Raw genomic sequence first — 26,040 nt, 5'->3', positions numbered from 1 at the left:
GCGCGAGATACATTAATGTGATGCTCAAAAATGAGGGATTTTTGAAATTTGTAAAACTTATAGGAAATAATGGTAATAAGTAAAGTAAAATGTGGGATTTCGTAATTAATCCAAAAAAAATTATGGCGGTGGATTTCATTCATAAATCAAACTAAGGGTTTGTTTGGAAAGTCACACGGTAATTGAAATTAGTGTAATTATTAGGCTAATAATTATCAACCTAGTAATTATACAGTCTAATAATTACATTGATATGTATGATTGTCATGCCACAACGACACATGTGATGTTTGGATGCACAATTGTAATCATAAAATCATATTAAATTTTAAAAATAAAACATAATTATATAAAAATTTTACTTTACAAATAAGAAATTTTATAAATTATATTAAATTAAATATTTAATAGATATATTCTTTTTTTTAAAATATGTTACTTAATAAAGATATGTTCTTAACTAATATTATGAAAAATGATTGCTCTATACTTTTTTTAAATTATAATATTTTCATTGCATTGATCATAAAAATTAAAAGTATAAAATTTCTACGAACATGGTGAAATGCATGTTTAATAAAAAGATTTATATCGAAATAATATGTCATAAATTATTAAATATTCGATAAAAAGATAATCTATCAAGTCTAATTAAAAATGACTTGCAATTAGAATTCAATATTTCTAAAACAAATGAAACTGAAAATATAACCTAACTTATAAATTCAAAACAAAAATTTAACATAATACTCTTATAGTAAATTTCATTATATAGCATACATAAATATGATTTCTTTTTAAAAGAAAGAAAACATAAGTCTATAATTATACTTAACAAAAAATGTTATATTAATTTAAAATTAAAATACTGATAAAATTATGCTAATGAGGAAATAAGCATGACATAAAGAAATACATAATAAGAAAAAAATTACATAAAAAACACGTGAAGTAAAGTTGAGAACGAGAAGAAAATGAAATATAATAATAAAAAATAAAAAATAATCTTCTAGAATTTTTAGAATAATAAAAATATAAATAGAACTCAAAATAATATAGGTGAAAATAATTAAAAACAAAAAATTAAAAAAAAATAAAAGATAATCAGCTGGTAATTCGCAACCTATAGCTTTAAATTAGAGAGTGTAATTACCCCTTGTCAATCACATCAATTACCTGCTGATATTCTATTCTACCAAACAACATAAATAATATAATTATATCAAACTCAATTATCGAAATGATAAAAGTATATCAAGAGACTAACACTGTTAATTCTATCCCTTTCAAAAAGAGATGTAGCAAAAGTGAGGGATTGTAGTAATACAATATTAAGATTTTTAAAATATCGAGTTCACATGTTTTGTTATTTGATTTGATATTCCATTAGCTTTTGTAGTAGTACAATATTAAGCTTTTTAAAATATCGAGTTCACATTTTTTGCTATTTGATTTGATATTCCATTAGCTTACATGTGTATAGTTAAGTTTACTTTTAAGTCGGTATTTACTTTTAAAAGTGTTTGATAAATATAAAAAATAATTTGAAATAAGTTAAAAATTATTTAAGATAAGTTAAGATGTGTTTGAAAAGATAAAAAAAAATTTTAAAAAAAAATAAAAAATCAATAGTAAGTCTATTCCTATCTTCTTCTTTTTTTACTTAAAATTCATTTCAGATTAACTTAATTAAAGCTATTGTTTAAAAATCCATCTAATCAATTCTTAGAACATAAAATTATTTCGTAAGCGATTTAATTTTTCTTGATTAATATTATTATTATTTTACAACAAAAAAAATAATTAAAAGAAATTAACCTACCCATTATCCCACACCCACTTCACCATTTCTCTCCACTCACACCACACCTCACTCCACTAATTCAACTCTTCGATACACACATACACACATATACATAAATATATATACATTAATAATGAGAGAAAAAAAAGAAAGAAGAAAAAAAGTGATACAAAGGAAGAGAGAAGAATTTTTTTTTCCAGAAATCCAAAGAGAAAAAAAATCAGCAAAAGGGAGGAATCAAAAAAGAAAAAAAATCAGCAAAGAGAGGAAAAGAAAACAAAAAAGAGAACTTTTCACATTTTTTTCCTAAGGAGCACACGCACAAAAAAAATTTCAAAAATAGTGAAATTCGAGCCTTCAAATTCGTGGTCCTTATTGAGGTATTTTTTTTGTGAATTAATTTTCACAAAAGGTAACACTTGATCTTTATTACATAATTTGGTTTCAGAATCATGCAAGATATGATTTCAATGATATAAAGTGTTTTCAATTTATGCATGTTTAATTTTTACATCATGATATGAAATAGATTGAGATTTTAGATTATTAAATTTAGAGTATAATTTATATAACATGTAATAATTAGATGAAATTTAGTTCTTATTTGTTAAGTTACTTTTTTCACTTTGTATATTTAATAAAACTGTATTTATTTATTTTTAAAAATGATAAAAATAAAATAAATCAAACCTACACTATCTTTACATTTCTTTTAATGCGAAACTTTTTTTTTAAAAAAAATCAATTAATTTATTCATGTTGAAAGAATAAAAAATAAAAAACTATATAAAAGGAAAAGACGTAAAAGAAATTTATAAAACATAAAAGTATAAAAATAAGAAGGAGAAAATATAAAATAAAAATAAGGTAAAGTATAAGAAGAAAGAGAAACAAAATAATAAAAAAATAGAAAAACAATATTAAAGTGATCCAAAATGTGCAAAATAAATAAATAAATAAAATTGATTTTAGTTACCGGGTTCTTTTCATTTTAATGACTAACATAAAAAAAAGTAAAAAATTTATATGAAAAGGTGTATTATTTTAATTTATTTTTATCTTATGTTCTTTATATTGTTCATTTCCTTTTAGAAAAATAAAACTAAGATACTATATAATTTAGGCTTATGATAATGATAATAAAATATTAAGATCTAAAAAAATTTTAAACTACTTTTAGTCTTTAAATACAAATAAATAAACAATTTGTGCTGAGGTTGGAAAGAGCTGCTACCAATAAATCACACACTGATAAAATATGACAATTTTACAAATTAATTTAAAATAAATCAAAGAAAGCGGGACATAAGTAAATTGTTAGGTAATAAACATAATATATTCAAAATTAATTCAAGTCATATAAAAATCAATAAAGCGACCATGCTAGAACCATGTGACTCGAGAGGTGCCTAATACCTTCCTTTCGGTCAACAGAATTCCTTACCAGAATTTCTGGTTCGCAGACCAAACAAAGAGTCATTTCCTTTTGAATACGGATTAAACAAAAAAAGGTGACTTGGAACAACGTAACTTAATTCCAAGTGGCGACTCTGAAAAAATTAAAATAATTCCTTAATTAATAACGTCACTTAAATTGGAAAAATCCTGACGCCAACTCCAACTCATCACCTCATCTTTCTGAACTACATGTGACCTGATTCTCTTATAACCTGGATATGTAGGCAGTCCAAAACAAGGACTCGATCGCATAAATTTTGATCTTTCAAATAAGAGTTCGTTCAAAACTTGTCACTTTGTCTACTTCTTTGTCTAAAAACTGTTGTTGTTATCGTCATCGGAAAAAACATCAATGGAATATATAACCAGTCAAAACACAATAAATTAAAAAGAGTTTGTTGACAAAAAAATTTATTCAAGTTGTGGAAGAGAATTTCATCAAAAACAAAAATCAAATTTGAGTTAAAAATAATTTCAGCCAAATTCCATATTTTCGACAAAACTATTACGAATATGAAATTATTTTCTTTGAAATCATGAAAGATTCATAAGGTGAAGTGAGGATGATTATCGGAGTGCACGTAATTTTGATCGATGATGATTGTGATTGTTCTGACAAAAAAAAATGGGGAAGAATGGACATCGGGGTGGGTGCGTTGTTTTGGGCATCTGCAGAGAAGAAAAGGGAAAACCTTTTTTTTCTTTTTTCTGAAAACATAGCTTTTAAGTATTTCCTAATTTACTTTTACTAATTGAATGTCATGTGTCAAATTTTCATTAGATATTATCTCACGTAAGTAGCGTGCGTGTTACATGACATCTCTAATTTTTGTTTATTGTCAAAAAAAATTTAACAGGTATTTTTTTAATTTCAATTGAAACAAACCTAAGATAAAGAATTCAAATAAAATATACGGTCAATTCTAAAAAGCCGCAAATAACTTAAGGGATAATAAAAATACCAAAAAAAAGTTAAATAAGAACAACTTTTAATTTTTAAAATTAGCCAAATAAAAATAGACGAAAAAAATATGTGATATTTGAAATTTATTAAAAGCCACGCGTGAAAGAAAGTTACAAAAAAAAAATGTTAGAATAATGGCCAGAAAAAAGTAAAGCTCATTGATTACTATAGAGTACTAAATTATCTTTCTTCCACTTTAACATCTTTTTGCTACTTTAGTTGTCAATGCAATTCTTTTTTTTTTTTTTATATCCTGTCATTTTCCCTATCATTATCATTCTCAACTAGCTAATTTTTTCGATTAACGAAATAAATTTAATGTTTAACTCAACCAAAATCAAGAGATAAAAAGGTTTGAAAAGTATTTTGATTTTGATTGAAATTGTTGTTACAAGATTAAATTTTATAGAAGATTTTTTATTCTCTGCACATCTTAAAAGTGTATCTTATATATATATATATATATATATATATATATCTAAATGAACATATTTATTATTTAAAATGATGCAATATGTATGATGTTTATGTGGACATGTATATATTTTTAAGATACATTATTAACTAGTGAAGGGGTAAAAAATCCTCGATAAAATTTAATATCGTAATAACAATTTTGATCGAAATTCAAATATAATTCAAGACTTTTTTCCCATTAAAATACATGACAACGTTCCTAACATGTCTAGATTTGGACATCTCACATGTGAATACGATAAGATGAACCTAAATAAGGAAAATTATGAATTACGATAATGTTATACCATATAAATAGGAATATATTTTAAATTTAACTTAATCTAAAAATTTAGCTCAAGAAATCAAAAAAACTATATTCGCGGAATATTTGACTGATTCTAGTAAAGTAACTTTCATTAGAAAAGCTTTTAAAACGAGTACTTTATGAGAGTAATAATTTGTATTACACTATTAATTTGGAAAATATATAGTTTTGTCAATACTAGAGCAGTGATTGGTCGAGTGTTTTAGAAAAATAAAAAATAAAATACTAATAACATGTTACAATACAAAAACATTTAATTTAATTTATTTCCTTAAAAATGGACACATCAACTCAATTTCAATTTGTCTTATTTATTATTATTATTGGTAGGTATAATTAAGTAAGTATCTAAATTCTAATAATAATATAAAATACTGAATTGGTCTAAATTCAATTTCTACCATTAGAGCAACGCTCAATTTTAGCCTTCAAGAATATTTCAAGCTCTAATAAAAGGATGAACATCACTTGTAAGTACTGTAGAATTTTTTCTCTTTTTTTTTTGTTTCATTTATTTTTCTTATCCATATAAGTTTTAAGAATATGGTTTATTAGGACCTCATTTTCATTTTTTATGAAAGAATTACCAAGAAATGAAAGAAAAAGATTTGATCTTTTCATGTGTACATGAAATTCCAACAGTAAATTATCTCAGGATTATAATGATATAATAATCTTAAATTTGATAGGATAAGGTGAAGTAAGTATTTATACCATCCACCAAATAATATAAAAAAAATAAATTCTCAATTTTAACCTTAATTGGGATATAATCCAATCTTATTCCGCGTACCAAATGATATTTTAATGTATAAATGATAGTTTGATGTACAAAGTATCATGTGTTTATATAGGGTTCGGAGAAGGGCTGCAGCATTATGGTGTAATAGAGGTAGTCTACTTTATAAAATAAAAATGTTCAATTTGTTGTAGAAATCAGGCAAAGAATGAACTCAATTTGTTTGAGTTTTCCTCTTTCTAGATTGTTGGTAGGGGCGAAGCTAGAGTTTTAATTTTAAACGTTTCGATGAATCATTCTTTATTCCCGTTAAGAAATTCACTTAATATGTATAAATAATTTACAGCTCTGTTGATGTCAAAGTGGCCTTGCTTTAGATTTCTGCTTCTGTTGGCATGTTTGTTGGCGATATCTAGAACAAGTACGAGTTTACTCTATGATAGACGCGAGGTGATAAAGGGAAATCGTGGTGTTGTTGCCACTGATGATGGACGATGCTCGAGGATAGGAAGAGATGTTCTAAGAGAAGGAGGCCACGCTGTGGATGCAGCGGTTGCTGCAGCATTTTGCTTGGGAGTTGTTAGTCCTGCGTCTAGTGGCATTGGTGGAGGTGCATTCATGCTAACAAGATCAACAGATGGAAAAGCACAAGCCTTTGATATGAGAGAAAATGCTCCCAACAAAGCCTTTAAGGTATTTGAATCTCTTGCAATTTTTTCGTCTATACATTCATGATGATATCAAATAGGAATGATCATAATCGTGTTAGTAAGTTTCGTATCTTTGTTGTCCAGAATATGTATGCTCAAAACGCTGCTCTAAAAGCTAGCGGAGTTCTTTCAATAGCAGTTCCAGGAGAAATTGCTGGCCTTTACAACGCGTGGAAACAATATGGAAAGCTTCCGTGGAGAAGGCTTGTGAGGCCAGCTGCACATTTAGCTCATAACGGGTTCAAGATTTCTCCGTATCTTCATATGCAAATGCTCAGAAGTGAATCAGATATAATGGCTGATAAGGGACTTCATGACTTGTTCACGTCAAATGGCAGCCTTTTGCGGATAGGAGATATATGTTATAACAAACAGCTAGGGAGAACACTAAGAGTACTTTCCGCGTTTGGAATTAGACCATTTTACAATGGATCGATTGGGGTCAAATTGATCAAGGATATAAGAAAATCCGGTGGCATATTAACAATGGAAGACTTGCAGCAGTATCAAGTTCGTATAAGAGAACCTATCGTTGCAGACGTGATGGGATTTCAGATAATTGGTATGCCACCTCCTTCATCAGGAGGCGCTGCAATGGTGCTAGTAAGTATATAATTAATTAAGTAAACAAAAGTATGCTCTCGGACTTTTTCCTTTAGTCGTTACTATGTCTACCTCTTACGGAGAAATGGCTTATACTTGTTGCCCTTAGATACTGAACATTCTTGCACAATATGGATTTCCAATGGAAGGTCCGAGCTCCCTTATGATTCATCGAACAATTGAAGCGTTGAAACATGCATTTGCAGTGAGGATGAACCTTGGTGATCCAGATTTTGTTAACGTTAAAAATGTCGTAAATGATATGCTGTCAACAGAATTTGCAAAACAGTTGAAGAAGACCATATATGACAACATGACTTTCAGTCCCAATCACTATGGTGGCAAGTAAGCAACTTTCAACTAGTTCCTTTCGTTTAACCTATTTCGAGCACTCTAGTTACTCATCGTGGTTTGTATGTCACTTAAAATCATTGTTCAAATGTAACGATTTTCACAATAGGTGGAATCAGATCAATGATCATGGTACTAGCCACATGTCCGTTGTGGACAGTGAACGAAATGCTGTATCGATGACAAGCACTGTAAATTCTTACTTTGGTGCTAAGTATCTCTCACCGAGTACTGGGATAGTTCTTAACAATGAAATGGATGACTTCTCCGCTCCTGCAAAACGTTCCGAGAATGTTCCACCACCAGCACCAGCAAATTTTATCCATCCAGGCAAAAGACCATTGTCATCAATGACACCTACTATTGTTCTCAAGGTAAGATTTACAATCTTTCCAAGTGTAATGAGCATGACAAAATGATACTACATTCAGTCCATATTACACGTCTTTCGATGAATTTAACAGATCCCTAGATAGAACATAAGTCTTTGGACTCGTAATGGATCTTAAGATACTATTTCTACATCTCCCTGACCAAATCCGCCTACACCAAAGGCCTCTGCCCTTCCATCCCTGGAACAGGTACAGAGGTTCCAAAGTGACTAATAGTGTCAGAGTCAGAATTTTCAATAAAAGAGTTCAAAATATGAAAAGTAAACACACAAAAAGCCGAATGAGGTTCAACATGAGCCCCCTTGGCACTACTTGGCTCCGCCCTAGACGACTAATATATAGGAACCGAGGTAGCATATTATATGTTTTGAACGTTATTTGTACTATAAACAGGGCGGACAATTGGGAGCTGTTGTTGGTGCAAGTGGAGGAGCAATGATCATTGCTGGTACAATTGAGGTTTTTCTGAATCATTTTGCAAGGGGAATGGATCCCTTCGCTTCTGTAATGGCTCCAAGATATTACCATCAGGTACCTTACTACACAACTGACGTTTTTTCCGAATCATTCTGTTACATATCGTTTCATAATGTATCATATTGCATATCTAATGACTTAAAGTAACATTCAAACAAACATTATATTCAAAGTAACGACGATACAATACTTCAGGTAACAAGTAACAACCACATCCAAACAAGCCCTAAAAGCCAATTGTCATTATCATTTAGCCTTATTGAGCCTTCATGTTGTTGCACTTTGCAGTTGATTCCGAATGAGTTACAATACGAGAATTGGACAGTCGTGACAGGTGATCACGTAGAGGCTCCAGCGAAAATAAGGGCTGACCTTCAAAAGAAGGGACATGTCCTAAAAAGTATTGCTGGAGGGACAATCTGTCAATTTGTTGTTCAAGAATTCAAGTCATCCAAGTTAGGGGAGCTTGTAGCTGTAAGTGATCCGAGGAAGGGCGGATTTCCTGCTGGCTTTTAGACGTTGAACTCAACGTCTAACAAGAAGTCGTCTTCGTTGCACAAGGACCCTAACAGAGGAAAGACATGTATGATCATTGATCAGTATCATCTGATTTAAGTGTGATTTTTATTTTATTGAATGTTTAGGAGCTCATTAAAACATATACAACTAGAACTACCATATGTGTAACTAGGTAGACACAAGGGTGGAGCTATGATTCGCGAAGGGTGGTTAGTTGAACACGATCCTCGCGTTTTAAAAGAAAAAAATATAATATAATATATAATAAATTGAGCGCATTTTACATTATTGGTCCTGGCGGGGCTCGAACCCGCGACCTTCGGCTCATAAGACCAACGCTCTAACCAACTGAGCTACAGGACCATTATACTATAATGCATATTAAAATATTATATTATTTCTCTAATTTTACTTTGATTCAAAATTTGGACAAGATGATGATTGATTTGGAAGTTTATCGGTTTGGCTTATTGGTTATCGGTTTGTAGAGATGTTAAACCGTTATCGAACCATTAAGATATTGGCTTATCGATTTTTTGATAAATATCGGTTTAACCGTTAAGATTTGACACAAAAAAAAACTTTGAAAATCACTTCGAAACAAGGTGACAGACCAAATTAACTATGCACAAGAGTTCACAAGTTACATCTTGCTTAAAAACAAATATTTTACAATGTAGAATTAATAACCAAGTGCTTGAGATAACTTATGAAACTAAACAATAAGTCAATGATTTTATATACAAAATGGTAAAAATAGAATTATTAATTTACTATAGAGTTATTGTTGACCCATTACGAAAAAACACCAAACCGTTAAGAACCAATAACCCCCCCCCCCCAAAAAAAAAAACCATTATCAAAATCGCTAAATTAATAACGAAGTACTGATAAATCAATTGAACAAACCCTAATTTACGTGCTTTGGCGTCAATGAAAAGACATATATATAGACTATAAAAGCTTTCAGCCACACGAATAATTCAATGTGCATCAACATTTAAATCTAAAAAAAGAATGAATTATATTTAATAGCAATTGACGTTGAGGTAGACTCAATATTCATCAAAATGAAATAAATACTCATTATATTGATATAGTAGTTAAATTCAAAGTATTTGAGTATTTCCTGAACATGCAAAACAAAAAATTTAGGTAAGTTTGTTATATAATATTTCTCTCATATGAATTAGTTAAATTGATATAAATTTTGAATTGAAAGTCATTAAAGTTTAGGTGATTTTTTTTTTTGTTGAGATATAGCCCACACAGTTCTTGTCATCCTATAAGTTTTTTTTTCTCTTTTTTTTTTTGAATAAACAAAATAACAAAGTTTATATCTCAAAATTTTCACTTAATGACATATTTTGGACCAAACTATTCAAACTTCTAGTCCATTATTTTATACAATAAAATAAGAAATTATAAAGCTAGTAGCTTTTAAGCATGTCTTAAGTAGATTACTCAACAATCAATATCAAATTCCTAGCATAGCCTATAATTAATTATAATAATTGTTAACCATCTACAAATTAATTAAATCATAGGATTTTAGCTTGTATTTTTAATGGTAACTTTTTTTCCAAGGGAAAAACCAGATCTACGGTCACATTTCAATGAGCGAGCCTCAACCTAGCCATCGAACTCCTAGCTCTTGAACTTATTTACTGTTGAAAAGGGTACTGTTCGTAGCTTGGCCTTTTTCGACCTTAAATATACATTTCGTTTTAAGAATGATTAACTTCTCGACGATATAAATCAATATTTGTTTATAATAACTTCGAAGAATGTTATCATAAAATGGGCAAAACAGCAAAAACATACGGAAGATTGTAAAATTGTTAGACATTGATAAACTAGTTTGACACACTCAAAATAAATATTAGTGTGAAACACTCCGACCGGGGAGTACGGTCGCAAGAACGAAACTCAAAGAAATTGACGGGGGCCTGCACAAGCGATAGATCATGTGGTTTAATTCAATACAACACGTAAAACCTTATCAACCTTGAAATATAATCAAGAAAATATTTTTTAACGGGATGATACTTGCTTTCATACGAGTGTTGCATGGCTGTCGCAAGCTCGGGCCGTGTGACGTTTGTGTTAGGTCCTATAATGAGTGAAACCCTTGTTTTGTGTTGCTGAGACATGCGCCTAAGGAGAAAGTCTTTGCAATCGAAGTGAGCCGATGAGCCGAGTGATGTGTCAGGACCTAATCGTGTTGTCAGTAAGAAGGTAGTCAGCACCTTTCAAAGCACTTTCTTTTTCTAGTTAGCGTTGTTATTTTTATTGCAGCTAGCGCGCTTGACGAATCTTGTATGTGTTTCTAAGAAAAAGGAATTTCTCCATTTTTTCGAGATCTCAAAGGGGCGTGGAAACGCATAAGAACTCTTGAGTCGTTCAAAGCGAAAGAAGTTCCGATCACAACTTCTAAAAGAAGAGAAGAGAAGAGAGCAAGACCAGAGAAGGAGCTAAAACCGGTTAAGCTTTTTACTAAAAACATATAAAAATATTTTTTTACATACTTAAGACATGAATTCTATATGAACCAATGAATTATAACCAAAGGAAGATTTGATTGTTTGTGCAGAATTCTCAAATTTTTAAACCAACATATTTTACTCAACAAGCTATTATGACTGGTCATTTCAATTTGATATTTTCAAAGTTTGTATTAGTTAATTCGATAATCCACAATTGAAAATAAATATGATCAAATACTAAAGTTTTATTCCGTCACATAAATCAAATTCAGTTCAATAAAATTTTAATATAATAATATTCGGGATTTAGCATTCAATAGAGCAACTATTAATAATAATGTCATAACAATTGGAACATCACATAAATAAAAATAATACACTATATCATATCTCGTTTAAGACCATAACATTTCTTTTAAAAAATTATTTTTTTAAACTTCAGATCCAGTTAAACTAACACAACTGTTGAATGCCTTGAATTGGGCCCTTAATTATCTGTCAATTATGTATTTTGGGCCCAAGCCTGTTAGAGCGTAGCTTAGCACTATATATAGACACTATGACAAACCCTATTCTGTAATTCTGTTCTTGCCTCTCCGTAATAAAATTGCTCCCCTCTTCTCGTGGACGTAGCCAATTTATTGGTGAACCACGTAAATCTGTTGTCTTGTTTTTCGCGTTTATATTTTCTCGTATTATATCAAATTCCGCATAACAAATTGGTATCAGAGCCTCTCGGTTAATCGATGTTCTTGGAGAATTCGAGATGTCTGCTTTGAACGTGAAAATCGACAAATTCACAGGGAGGAACAGTTTCAGTTTATGGCAGATCAAGATGCGGACTTTGTTGAAATAGCAAGGCTTCTGGGCGCCGTTGTCGAAAGACAAGAACGTCGTCGTTACTTCTGAGATGGCGATTCTGGAGGAAAAGGCGCACTCGACGATCATGCTGTGTCTCGCAGATGACATCATCACGGAGGTCTCAGATGAAGAGACTGTTGCTGGTCTGTGGTTGAAGCTGGAGAGTTTGTACATGAAAAAATCTTTAACCAACAAGCTGCTTCTGAAACAACGTCTATTCGGTTTACGAATGGCTGAAGGTACACTACTCAGGGAACATTTAGAGCAATTGAATACTTTGTTATTAGAATTGCGTAATATCGATGTGAAGATTGAGGATGAAGATTGTACCCTAATTCTGTTAGTATCTCTCCCAATGTCGTTTGAGAATTTTGTTCAATCGTTCATTGTTGGGAAAGATACTGTGTCGCTGGAAGAAGTCAGATCGGCCCTTCATAGCAGGAAATTACGGCATAAGGCTAACGGCACAAGTACGCACATACAGCCTTCCGGTCTGTTCACCAGTAGCGAAAAGGGAAGGAAAAACAACGAAAAGAAAAAAAAGCCGATGTCGAAGGGTGCAAAACCGGATGATGTTTGTAATTACTGCAAGGAGAAGGGACATTGGAAATCTGATTGTCCGAAGAAGAAGGAGCAATCGGAAAAACAATCAGTTTCTGCTGCTGTTGCTGAAGAAGACACCAATTCTGAAGAAGACATTGCCCTAGTTGCGGATGAGCACACTCATCATTCAGATGTGTGGGTTCTCGATTCTGGGACATCCTATCACATCTGTCCTAGGAGAGAGTGGTTCACGACTTATGAGCAGGTAGACGGAGGCAGCATCTCGATGGCCAATAGTTCTGTCTGCAAGGTGGTTGGGACAGGCTCGATCAAGATAAGGACACATGACGGTAGCTTCTGCACATTGAACGAGGTCAGGCACGTTCCATTGATGACGAAAAATCTGATATCTCTCAGTCTTTTGGATAGCAAGGGATTCAGCTGGTCGGGAAAAGATGGAGTCTTGCGGGTCTGGAAGGGTTCAAATCTGATTCTGAAAGGTGTCATGCGTGGTACTTTGTATTTTCTACAAAGTTCCACGGTTACAGGTTCAGCCCATGTTGCATCGTCAGAAGTTCACCAGGAGGATATGACTAAGTTATGGCACATGAGGCTTGGTCATATGGGTGAAAGAGGGATGCAAATTCTGTCAAAGGAGGATCTTCTTGCTGGTCATAAGGTTAAGAGCCTAGAGTTTTGTGAACATTGTGTCTTTGGAAAACTACATCGCAACAAGTTTCCAAAGGCCATTCACAGAACAAAAGGCACACTTGATTATATCCATTCTGATTGCTGAGGTCCATGCCGTGTTGAGTCTTTGGGAGGCTGCAGATTTTTTGTGTCCATTATTGATGACTACTCAAGGATGACTTGGGTGTACATGATGAAGCATAAAAGTGAAGCTTTCCAGAATTTCAAGGAGTGGAAAATTTTGATGGAAAATCAAACAGGGAAGAAGATCAAGAGGTTGCGAACTGATAATGGGCTGGAATTCTGCTGGTCTGAATTTGATTAATTCTGTAAGAGTGAAGGGATTGCTCGACATCGTACAGTCAAAAATACACCACAACAGAACGGTGTAGCTGAGCGGATGAATCAAACACTTCTGGAGAGAGCAAGGTGCATGCTCTCTAATGCTGGGCTAGATAGAAGATTCTTGGCAGAAGCGGTTAGTACAGCTTGCTACTTGGTTAACCGCGGACCACATACATGCATACAGTGCAAGACACCTATGGAGATGTGGTCAGGAAAAGCTGCTGATTATTCAAATCTGAAAGCTTTTGGTTGTACGGCTTACTACCACGTCAGTGAAGGTAAGTTAGAACCAAGAGCTAAAAAGGGAGTATTTGTGGGCTACGGAGATGGAGTGAAAGGTTTCAGAATCCGGTCTCCAGCAGAAAAGAGGGTTATTATGAGCAGGAACGTTGTTTTTTTATGAAAGTTCTCTGCTTAGAACCATTGTGAAGCCCACAACTACGTCAGAAACTGGGAGTCTTGATAAACAGGTGGAGTTTCAAGTCATTCAGAACGAGAGCGATTTAAAAGAACCTGAAGAGGAGGATGAAGAGCCACAGACAGAAACTGATATCCCAGAATCTATGCCATCAGATATCCATCAGAGTATAGCTCAAAATCGGCCAAGGAGGGTTGGAGTTCGGCCACCTACGAGGTATGGTTTTGAGGACATGGTGGGTTATGCACTGCAGGTTGTTGAAGAGGTAGATACATCCGAGCCGTCTACTTACAAAGAAGCCATTTTAAGTCATGATTCTGAAAAATGGTTTGCTGCTACGGGAGATGAGATGGAGTCCCTACACAAGAATCAGGCATGGGATCTGGTCATACAGCCTTCGGGGAGAAAGATTATTACTTGCAAATGGGTTTTCAAGAAGAAGGAAGGGATATCACCAGCAGAAGGAGTCAAGTATAAAGCCAGGGTTGTTGCCAGTGTCGTTGCCAGTGTCACACCCCTTTTTCGCGCGGCGGCGTAAGGGTTTTTCCAATTCAAGTGACGTAATTAATTAGGGGATTATTTAATATTTCAGAGTCGCCACTCGGAATTGAGTTACGGTGTTTCAAATCACCTTTTTTGTTTAATCCCTAATCAAAAGGAAATGACTCTTTGTTTGGTCTGCGAACGAGTTTGGGTAAGGAATTCTGTTGACCAAGGGAAAGGTATTAGACATCCCTCGAGTCCCGTGGTTCTAGCACAGTCGTTTTATGGACATTTATGACTTAAACTAATTTATGAATATTGTATTATTAAGACGAATGCATTTACCCTTATTTTATTAATCTATGCCCTTAAATTAGAAATATATATATACGCATATAAATTTAATTAAACAAAGCAGAATAAAATAAGATATTCCTTAATTATTTTTTTTACTTTTTCTTTTGTTATTATTATATTTTTTTTATTCTATTTTTTACATTTTTCTTTTTTTTCTTTTGTTATTATTATTATTTTTAGTTTTTATTCTATTTTTTTACATTTTTTTTCCTTCTCATCTTTTGCTATTATTATTATTTTATTGTTATTATTATTTTTTATACTTTCGAGGTTTTATTTGTTTTTTTTTATTTCAACCTAATCTTTTTTTTTGTTTGGACAAAGAAACTTTCAAAAAAAATAAAATTCTTTCCTCTTCAATTGAATTTTTTTATATTATTTTTATACTTCTTTTCTATTATTTTTTTTGTTTTCTCTTTTCCCTCTTTATTATTATTATTATTATATTTTTTCATTTTTTATTTTTTTATTCGATTTTTTTTTACTTCACTAACATTAAATAAAAATTCTACTAACTAAAATTAATATATTTACATAATAGCTACACATGTTATCATTATAAACTAAATATTAAAAATTACATGACTTGGACAATAATTTTACTTAAATATAAAATAAACTATGGGTTATTTAAATATAAAATAAATCATGGTTTGATATAATAATTTCACACTAAATATAATTATACCAAGGATCTAAACATAAAACTGATATGAACGTTTTAACATACTTCATACAATAACATGAATAAATATTAATGGTTTAAACATACGCGAAATTTAACAACTTTAATATATATTGCAATTCGTTCTCGCATTATCATGACATAAAACTAATACAAAATTAAATTAGTATTACCTCTTGTTGAAATTATTTCACCAAAAGAAAACAATGTGAATAAGGAACCGCGAAAGTAAACCTCAACTTCAACCTTTGATTTCTTTGTGCGTGTGTTCTTCCGGAAAAAAAATTCTTTGTTGTTTCTTCTCCTTTTTTTTTTTACTTACAGAATTTTTTCCCTCTTTTTCTTCTTTCTCTTCTTATTTTTTTTGTCGTGTTTTCTGATTTCTCCTCCCCCTTCTCGTGTCTTTTTTTTTCTAACCTTTTTTTTCCCTTTTTTTTCAATGTCTGAGTGTATGTGTAAAGGTGTTGTGTGTGAGTTGAGTGGGGTCATGGGATCGTGGGGAGGGTTGGAGGTTCTTTTTCTTTTTAAATATTAAATATATATATGAAAAATGATAATTATATTAATTGCTAATTGTTTTGAGTAAATAAATAAGTAAAGCTAAATGGGTAATTAAAACAAAATTAAGACATAATTAAGAAATATTAGTTTATTTAAATAATATATATAATATATATATATTATTATTATTATTATTAATATTAATATTAATATTAATATTTTTTTTAACAATCAAAATAAACTTATCTAATAAAAATTATGTTTGTTGTTTATTCTTATATCTTTTAAATAAACTTAATGAAAATAATAAATAAATAAAAAATTTAAAATATATTCAATTTAGATTGATAAAATTATTTATGCTCTAAAAATTGGTGTCAAATTTAAATTCGATCAAAATTACGTGTCTACAGCCAGAGGTTTCAACCAAAGAGAGGGAGTGGACTATAATGAGATCTTTTCACCAGTGGTCAGACATACTTCCATCCGAGTGTTACTAGCGATAGTTACACATCAGAATCTGGAGCTTGAACAACTTGATGTGAAGACAGCGTTTCTACATGGAGAGTTGGAGGAAGAGATATACATGACTCAGCCGGATGGTTTCCAGGTTCCAGGGAAGGAAAATCACGTCTGCAAGTTGAAGAAGTCCTTATATGGACTTAAGCAGTCTCCAAGGCAGTGGTACAAAAGGTTTGACAGCTATATGGTGAAGTTGGGCTATACTCGGAGCTCATATGATTGTTGTGTCTACTACAATAGGCTCAAGGATGATTCATTCATCTATCTGGTGCTTTATGTAGATGATATGCTGATAGCTGCAAAGAAGAAGTTACTTAATGCTGAGTTTGAGATGAAGGATCTGGGAGCCGCTCGGAAGATTCTAGGGATGGAGATCATTAGAGACAGAGAGAGAAGGAAACTTTTCTTGTCACAGAGAAGCTACATTCAGAAGGTCTTGGCGAGGTTTGACATGTCTTCATCTAAGCCTATTGATACCCCCAGTGTTGCCAATATCCATCTCACGGCCATGTTCGCTCCACAGTCAGAAGAAAAGAAGGAGTATATGTCACGAGTCCCTTATGCCAGTGCCGTAGGAAGTTTGATGTATGCTATGGTCTGTACAAGGCCAGATTTAGCACATGCAGTCAGTGTAGTGAGCAGATTCATGGGATAACCAGGGAAAGAACATTGGCAGGCTGTGAAGAGAATTTTCCGGTACCTTAGATGTACATCTGACGTTGGTCTCATTTATGGAGGTGATACTCAGTGCTTGGTTACTGGCTATTCTGATTCTGACTATGCTGGAGATGTTGACACAAGAAGATCGATGACTGGCTATGTGTTTACCCTTGGAGGATCTGTCGTCAGTTGGAAGGCAACTTTGCAACCTACAGTGACTTTGTCTACTACGGAAGCGGAGTACATGACCTTGACAGAGGCTGCAAAAGAAGGGATTTGGCTGAAAGGGCTGGTTAGTGATCGTGGTCTGCATCATGATCAGGCTACGATGTATTGTGACAGTTTGAGCGCAATTTGTCTAGCCAAGGATCAAGTCCATCATGAGAGAACCAAGCATATTGACGTGAGGTATCATTTTCTGAGAAGTGAGAAGAGAATCAAGGTGAAGAAAGTAAGAACTGCTGATAATCTTGCTGATATGTTCACAAAGCCGGTTCCACAGAGCAAGTTTCAACATTGTTTGGACTTGCTCAACATCAGAAGCTGTTAATTGTCCTGCGGGGCAATTCTGAGGAAGAGGGGGAGGCCTGGCACTATCATAGTGCGTCTGAAGAATCTGTTTGGAGAATTCAAGTCAAGGTGGAGATTTGTTGAATACCTTGAATTGGGCCCTTAATTATCTGTCAATTATGTATTTTGGGCCCAAGCCTGTTAGGGCGTAGCTTAGCACTATATATAGACGCTATGACAAACCTATTCTGTAATTCTGTTCTTGCCTCTCCGTAATAAAACTGCTCCCCCTCTTCTCGTGGACGTAGCCAATTTATTGGTGAACCACGTAAATCTGTTATCTTGTTTTTCGCGTTTATATTTTCTCGTATTATATCAAATTCCGCATAACAACAACTAAATTGAAAAACATTGAATATCTAAGATTGTGATTTGCATGAACAAAATACACTGCATAATTGCATATGTTTGTACCCTTTTTTTTTCTCTCTTTTTTATTTGAATTACTTCCATTTGCTTCATTTTTCTTCTTGTTTCTCTTATGGTTAGTGCCAAATAAGTGGTTATTGAAATTAGTCAAAGCAACCATCATTAAGATGATTAATTAACATTAATTCAAATTTAGCGGTATTGTAAAATTGATTTAGTAAAACACTTTCTACTAAGCCATTTTCACAAGACCATTAATTTAACATTAATATTAATCCTCTCAATAATGATTTTTTGGTTATTTTAGAAATCACATATGTTACACTTGCCATAAGAGTTGCAAAAAGAGAAATGTATGTATGTGAAGCAACTCAACAAGAAGAGAAAAAAAGTATTTAATTTGTTCAAACTATTAGTTGTAGATTTTGAATACTCAAATTGGAAAAAAAAAAGTTAGAACTATTAGTTGTAGATTTTGTTTTAGTTTGCATTCTAGAAAAACTAAATTATATCTCTTTATTCATGATTGAATTAGTCACTTAATCTAAGGTTGGAAAACTTTTTAAATGTAAAAAGATAATTCAATTTTAAAGATTTTATACAAATTATTGCCGTTTCTCATCTAATCTTCCATTATCGCTCATCAAATATACAAATACATGAATATAATATATAATTATCTAACCAATATACATACAATTCATTTCTCTCTCACTCTCTATTCATTCAACTCGACTCTCTCCTCCCTCTTTCTCAATCTGGCTCGCTATTTTCTTCCCTTTAATAAGCTACGAACTATAATTAAAAACATTATAAATATAAATCATAATTAAACTATTTTTGACTTGCATCTTATTTTTTATAAAAAATTTGAGACGAGACGAGGCAACTGACAAATGTTGAGTGTACTGAAGTTGCAGCCATCGTCGCCGTTGTTCGACAACAAATTCGATCAACTAACCGCCGGGAACTTGGTTTACGGCCGGAGGTTTAGTATCAGATTGCGTCAACGTCAATTGGCATCTCTTTCGGTTCAATCGGAAACCGCTTCGTCGTCATCTGAGCCGTTGGTTATCTCTAATTTGAATTCCACCGTCGGATCTTCGTCGGCGCCTCAACTCTCCCAGTGGACCCTCACTCATCGCCATATTCATATCCTCAATTTCATTGCTTGCGTGGTACATACTCTTTTTTTTTTTTCACTCTCTTAGATACAAGCGCATTTTTACTGATGTTCTCATTTAGGAAGAGTTTTGCTATTGTGAATTTGAGAGATTTGTTATACATAAATTGGAGCTTTTGCTAATATATAGCCAACTGCTTCATAAGCTACTAAGAGTTACATTTAGTTTGTACAGTTTGCATATTTATCCTTGTGTGAGATAACTGTATTAGAGTTAATATTTCATGAATTGTTCATTTGCGAAGCTTTTTCAGTATATTTCGTGGCAATTTAGTTTGCTGCTTATGGATAACTTGACTAGATTAGTTGCAGGGAAACTACTCAAAGGATTTGAATGGTCTTGTACTTGGCTTTTGCTTTCCTTTCGTGTTTGTGATAAACTGAACTTATGTGAGTTTTGCAGCCGACTTTTGCTTTCCTTTCGTGTTTGTGATAAACTGAACTTATGTGAGTTTTGCAGCCGATGTAAGATTTATATTGTCGAATCGAGATTTACACTGTCGGCTCCTTTCCTAAATAGGAGTAGGATTGCTATGGTTAGTATACTAGCCAAATTATGGTGAAATCTAGTTTTAGAGAATTCACAGTTGCCTTTTAAGAGAGAAAATTTTGGAATAAAATCGGTTAAAAGAGGGTTGAATGGATATATGAAAAGACATTTTTTTTTCTTTATCAAAAGAAATATATGCAATCTCAACTATTTTGGGATTGATGCGTTGTTGTTCGTTTTGTATGCTGTAGAGGTAGCCGCTGGATAGACTTTTGCTTTCTCACCATTCTTTCTTCTGTTAGTGAGGACTGATGCGATAAGAAAAGGAGTATGAGTTCTGAAACTGATTTTTGTTAAATTCTACTTCAACTAAGCAAATGCCTTACTCAAGTTTTGAGAAATTTAATTTATGTAGTTCTTGTAGAGTGATGGAAATGTGACGGGAATCATCTGTGATGGTATGACAGCTACTAGCTTTATTATGAATGAGTAGCTTGGGAAGTTAATTCCTGATCTCTTGCATTAGAATTGATATGTTATGCAAGATCTGTATGATGTTACAATGTCATTTACCGTGTTTGAAATTGATCATATGACTTAAGTTTTCTACCTACACCGCTTCCTTTAATATGCATAATGATAACTCATCATAAGTGCAACCTTTTTTTCATTTCCCTTTCGTGAAAGCACAATAAGATAAAAGTGGTGATCTAAAAAAACTGTGGATAAATCTGATTGAGATTACAATTTCAACTTACAAGATATGAAGGAATGCTTTTTCTTGGTAAGCAATAATGAGCAAAAGGAAAGAAAAGTAGAGTCATTTGCTCCAAACACCCTCATAATATGGGTTATGGATATTTGTATATTTGAAAATTTGATATCTTATAAAGGCAGTGTTTGAAATATATAGCCAACAGCTTCATATTACAAGCTATTAAGAGTAATTTACCCAGGAAAAAAAAAGGAGTTTGATATGTTGACTTGTGGAAATTGTGATTTTTGGATATGAAAAACATGTAAATACTCGTGTGTGCACACTCATATTTATCTCTGTGTATGTGTGGGGATAACTATATGAGAGTTAAGATTTCAAAAGCTGTTCATTGGCGAAGCTTTCTGTAAATTCCTTCGCAATCTAGTTCTCTATTGTCTTATGGATAACTCGACCAGAACAAGTTGTAGGGGAAGGAGTCGAGGATTTCATAGGTTTTATACTTGGTTTTTGTTTCCCTTTTGTGTTCAGGATAAACCGTGCCTATGTGAGTTTTGCATCTGATGTAAGATTCACACTGTCACTCTATCAGCCTCTATTCCAGAGAGGAGTAGGATTACTAAGCTGTATGGCTGGTGTTCACTAGTCAATTATGATGACATTTAGTACTGGAGAATTCCTAATTTGCCTTTAATGGACAAATTATTGAATTTTTGGATGAAATGGGTCAAAAATAGTGTAGAATGAATATGGAAGGTCCATATAGACAATCCCAACTATTTTGGGTATAGGTGTTGTTGTTTTTGTTTGCTGTATGGGTTGTTTGCTGGAAAGTACTATTGCTTTGCACCTTTCTATCTTTCTTCCATTCGTGGAGAAGTGACTCACTAAGAAAAAGAGTATGAATTTTGGAACTGATTTAAGTTACAATTTTGTTTCTACTAAACAAATGCCTTGCTCGAGTTTTCATAAACTTAATTTATGTTGTTCTTGCAGTAGCGATGGAAATGTGACTGGCTTGTCTGTGATGGTTTGGTTATGCAGTTTGTACTTTGGTTTTTAAAGCTACTAGCTGAGCAGCTAGTTGGTCGCTTTATTATGAATGAGTAGCTTGGGGAGTTGATTCCTAATCTTTTGCATTATAATTAATATGTTGTGCAGTATCTGTGTGATGTTAAATTGGCATTTACAGTGTTTGAAATACATCATATGATATCCTAAATTTGTTACCTACCTGTAATTTACATAATGATAGCTCATCATTGGTACAAACATTTTTCATTTTTCTTCCTTCCATGGAGGTCTAATGAGATAGAAGGTGGTGTTCTAAAAGAAAAAGAGGATGAATCTGATTCCCATCACAATTTTTACTTACTAAAATTGAATGCTACACGCAGGAAGATTCAGACAGTGTTTTTTACTTATTTTTATTTTGTGATTAATTGGTCTATGATGGTCTTATAAGTAGTGATACTACATGAGTTGGGTCTCTTGTAAGCCTGTAATTGCAGATTTGGTTCCGAATGTTGTTAGTGATGCCACCATTAATGGCTTTATTGTGAATATACCTAATTTTTTGAGCCGAGAAAGAGAGGGTAGTTTTATTACATTTTACCTCACTTGAACAAATGAAATGCTTAATATTGACTGAGTTCTTGTAAAATGCTTGGATGAGGGTTGCAGGTGTTGTGGTTTGGGGGGGGGGGGGTTAGGTAGGCAGTTGCAAGGTTGGGTAGAGAGGTTGTGTACGGGATACAGTGGGGTTCAGTGAGGGCTTAGGGGTTTTTAGTGCTATCTGCTAATGGAGACATGAAAGGGATGGATGATTTACTGTAGGAAGACTCTACAAAAGAGACTTCTGCCACAACCTGGGGGCATTGCTGGTCCTTGAAAACAAGGTTGGAGATGTAATATTTCAGGCTCCAGCCAAGGTGAACTGCTTCCCATGGTTGGTCTGTAGAAGAGCATGTTTAACTCAGGAAAAGCTGAAAAGGAGGAGATTCCAGATTGTTTCTAGATGCTTTTTCTACAATGAGAAGAAGGAAACAAACAGCCGCCATCTCTTTCTCTATTGCAGTCACTGTCCGTATATTACACATGTTTCGCAGACTTATCCATGGATCCTGGGTGATGCCCGAGCATACTGCATATTTTTTATGTTATTAGATGAGGAACGGGGAAGTAGGTCGCAGAAAAAATGGCAAAGTATAATCTCTTCCTGCATATGATGGTCCATGTAGATGGAAGGAAACAACAGATGTTTTGACAATATTACTAACCCAATGCAGAAAGTTGAAGGAACTGCATCAACACAATGTATTTTTTGGTGTAAAGAAGAGGGTATAGAAGAAGTAGAAGAGTTGAGTAGATATCCTAGGCTCTCTGTATTAAGATTACCTGCTTTTGTAATTTTTGAAGGTTGCCAGCACACCATTATTGCTGGAGAGTACAACTTTACCTTACTAGAAAAAAAGTATTAAAAGAGTAATGTAAATGAAAACAAATGAAGTGTTATTTTTACGTGTTTATGAAATAGAATTTGTATATAAAAACAAATGATTTGAGTAAGTAAAATGAGTACACTCTGAGACAGGATGTGCTCAAGTGTCTCTAAAGAAGCATTTGGTTCTATTGTTGATGAGATGAAACATATAAGGTATTAGTGTAATGATCAAGTTACTGTTAACTTAGATTAAACCGGATAGTTGTTTTACTATTGTTGAAAGCAAGCAGTAAGAAATGATTTCCCCATCCCCATGCCACTTTTGACTAAGAACAATAAAATTTTGCTTAGATTTTCATTCACCATACCATTATTTAATATCTGAGTTTTATATTCCTTGACAGGCTGCAATTTCTGCAACCTGGCTGTTCTTTTCTGCAATTCCAACTCTTCTGGTATGTGTCAATAAATTCTTCTTCTTCTTCATAATATTTTGTCCAATACTTATTTCTGCGCTTGCATAAAAGTAGATGCAGTAGAACTCTGGAAACAGATAAAGGTTGTTGTGAATTTCTTGCCTTTCTAGGACAAAGAAATGTTTACTCCACTCCTGAAGCAGAAGAAAGTGTGATTTTATTTGCAAAGAATCTTATTCCTATGCGGTGCACGTTTCTATATCTCAATAACTTAATGATCAATTTTGACTCTAGGCTTTTAGGCGAGCTGCAGAGTCACTAGAGAAGCTAATGGATGTTACTAGAGAGGAGCTTCCTGACACTATGGCTGCAGTTCGACTCTCTGGTATGGAGATCAGCGACCTAACTATGGAGCTCAGTGACATTGGGTTAGTACAAAACATATGAACTTATTCAGTTCTATGTCATAGAATTATTCTTGGACATGATGCTAATGTTATAGTCCTTATCTTCCCAGCCAAGGATTAACACAAGGTGTTAGAAGCTCAACTCGAGCTGTCCGTTTAGCAGAGGAAAGATTACGACAGTTTTCAAGCATGCCTCAATCAGGTTACTCGAGCTTTACCTGTCATTGCTCATTTATTGATTATTGAAATGGTTCGAGTGATGAATTTGGCTTCATCTTTACTTCATTAGCAACCGCGCAGGGTCTTCTAGTCCCAATGGAGACCAGGACAGCCGGACCAGCTTTAGCAAAAAAGGTGAGGGACCTAAGGGAGGGGATAGTTAAAGGCCGTCAAGTTTTACAAATGCTTTTCACCCTCACCCGGTATTCCAGAACAGTCTTCAGTTTCTTCAAATCCAGGGAAAAGACATAGATCCAAGAAAATCAAATCTGTCTCTTAAGTTGCACAAGTCCATGTGCTAGGCTGTCTGTTACTTTGTTCATATACATCAGACTTTTGCATGGATTTGGTAGTCTGAACTCTGATCCATGATGTAGTTCAGTTAGGTCATATGGAAAATGAATAATTTTGACATTGTTTTGCATGAACTTTGAAACTGTTTGAATAGGTTTTGATAATCCATCCTATATCAACACTAATGGTCCAAGGTTGTGTTTTTCTCTGTTATTTACGGACCGTGGAGCATGTCTAGTTCAACAAGGGGAAAAACTTATCCGCACTTGATGTTTATACCAATACAATAACTATATAACATAAGTTCTTACATGCACTCTTATCATTTAATCAAAATTCTAATCTCAAATTTATAATTTAACTATGAGAAATTAAGTAGTTTGGTGCAAAAGTAGGTGAGTGTGTCCCTTTTCCATTTCACCTACTATTTATAACAAGTCCAAATTATTTTCGATAGATCTTCGACCCAAGAAAATATCAAACAAAAAAATATCTGAATAGATTAATTCTTATGCATTGTTTCTTTTAATACGCCTCCACGGCAAGAAAGAAGAGTGTTTGAGTCGGAGGTATTAGCTAATTTTGAACATCTTCTTTCTCATATCTAAGTCTCCTTTCTCCTTGAGTGCTCATTGTTGTTCGGATCTTAACCTGGTTCGAGCTTCTCAAGCTCTATGCTTTTGGGAAACTCTGCTAGTGTTTAATTGACTATAGTTGAGTCTTTGGAGTTCTTTAGAATTATATCTCGTGCAGAAGATTTGTGCTTGTGAGTTGGGGTGAATATAGGGTATTTGGTGGTCGATAATCGTTTCGACCTGGTAAAAGTTATCGTTACACCTGTTGTATGATATATGACTTATCGAGATTATTCACCATTTGTATTAAAATGAAGAGAACATTATCTCATACAGAATGTGAGATAAAATAATCTCATAAAATATCCTTACTTATCTCATTTTTCATACCAAACGACTCTAAATTCTCAGCTTAAATAGCTTTCAAGAGAAAATTCACATAATTGCAACTTCATAGTTGTATTGACCTGTCAGATTTTTTTTTTAATTACATATTTTATTCAGAGAGAAAGTAGCAAAAAATGAATTTGGAAAATTGAGAAAAAAACACTACAAAAATGGATCCAATTATTGAATCGGGGGAATTGAACCCGACGTGAATCGAACACGCAACCTTCTGATCTGGAGTCAGACGCGCTACCATTGCGCCACGGATCCTAAGATGTGACATTTATGTAATAAATTTTACATATAAAATAAAATAAGTGTACTATTGATCTTTTAATAAATTTTTTTCTAAGAAAAATATTACACAAATTCAACTTCCCATGATATACTATATTAAGAATTCCAGTTGTATCCAAGGAATTAAAAATTCTATTTTTCCGGACTCTCTATCAGGACAACTTATGGTGTAAACTCACAAGCGGGATTTGAAGAAGTCATAGGACGTAACATAGACTTTACTTTTATCATCGTAGGGCAGAAAATTTGTGTCTTGAAGGAAAGGAATGTTATAGGATCAAAAATGCAAGAAAACCCCTACCTCCCACATAAATCAGAATAAA

The 26,040-nt window shown here is 33.1% G+C and overlaps 2 protein-coding genes and 2 non-coding genes across 6 annotated transcripts; 2 read left to right on the top strand and 2 right to left on the bottom strand.

Moving 5' to 3' along the window:
* Positions 1-5,290: 5,290 nt before the first annotated feature.
* On the top strand, positions 5,291-9,086 carry LOC101250409 (glutathione hydrolase 1-like). 2 transcript variants are annotated; one of them, XM_010323168.4, is made up of 8 exons: positions 5,315-5,480; positions 5,865-5,902; positions 6,096-6,442; positions 6,544-7,062; positions 7,172-7,407; positions 7,523-7,787; positions 8,199-8,336; positions 8,571-9,086. In XM_010323168.4, exons 3-8 carry the CDS (start codon positions 6,104-6,106, stop codon positions 8,796-8,798), a joined length of 1,725 nt encoding a protein of 574 aa, XP_010321470.1. In that variant the 5' UTR covers positions 5,315-5,480; positions 5,865-5,902; positions 6,096-6,103; the 3' UTR covers positions 8,799-9,086. The 2 variants fall into 2 exon arrangements, with proteins under 2 accessions (XP_004240001.1, XP_010321470.1); XM_004239953.5 differs by lacking the exon at positions 5,865-5,902 and having other exon boundaries at positions 5,291-5,480.
* A 4-nt stretch (positions 9,087-9,090) lies between these two features.
* On the bottom strand, positions 9,091-9,164 carry TRNAI-UAU (transfer RNA isoleucine (anticodon UAU)). The gene has a single exon. It is a non-coding gene; the product is annotated as a tRNA-Ile (tRNA).
* A 9,881-nt stretch (positions 9,165-19,045) lies between these two features.
* LOC101250695 (uncharacterized) lies at positions 19,046-24,671 on the top strand. Of its 2 annotated transcripts, none has more exons than XM_010323169.3 (5): positions 19,046-19,469; positions 23,527-23,577; positions 23,833-23,966; positions 24,056-24,147; positions 24,246-24,671. In XM_010323169.3, exons 1-5 carry the CDS (start codon positions 19,188-19,190, stop codon positions 24,326-24,328), a joined length of 642 nt encoding a protein of 213 aa, XP_010321471.1. In that variant the 5' UTR covers positions 19,046-19,187; the 3' UTR covers positions 24,329-24,671. The 2 variants fall into 2 exon arrangements, with proteins under 2 accessions (XP_010321471.1, XP_004240002.1); XM_004239954.4 differs by having other exon boundaries at positions 24,235-24,671.
* Positions 24,672-25,618: 947 nt separating this feature from the next.
* TRNAW-CCA (transfer RNA tryptophan (anticodon CCA)) lies at positions 25,619-25,690 on the bottom strand. Its single transcript has one exon. It is a non-coding gene; the product is annotated as a tRNA-Trp (tRNA).
* Between the last annotated feature and the right edge of the window lie 350 nt (positions 25,691-26,040).

The sequence above is a fragment of the Solanum lycopersicum genome, chromosome 5 (assembly GCF_036512215.1).
Source record: "Solanum lycopersicum chromosome 5, SLM_r2.1".
Lineage (NCBI taxonomy): Eukaryota > Viridiplantae > Streptophyta > Magnoliopsida > Solanales > Solanaceae > Solanum > Solanum lycopersicum.
The sequence above is the reverse complement of the archived record's forward strand: the minus strand, read 5'-3'. Positions and strand labels throughout refer to the sequence as shown.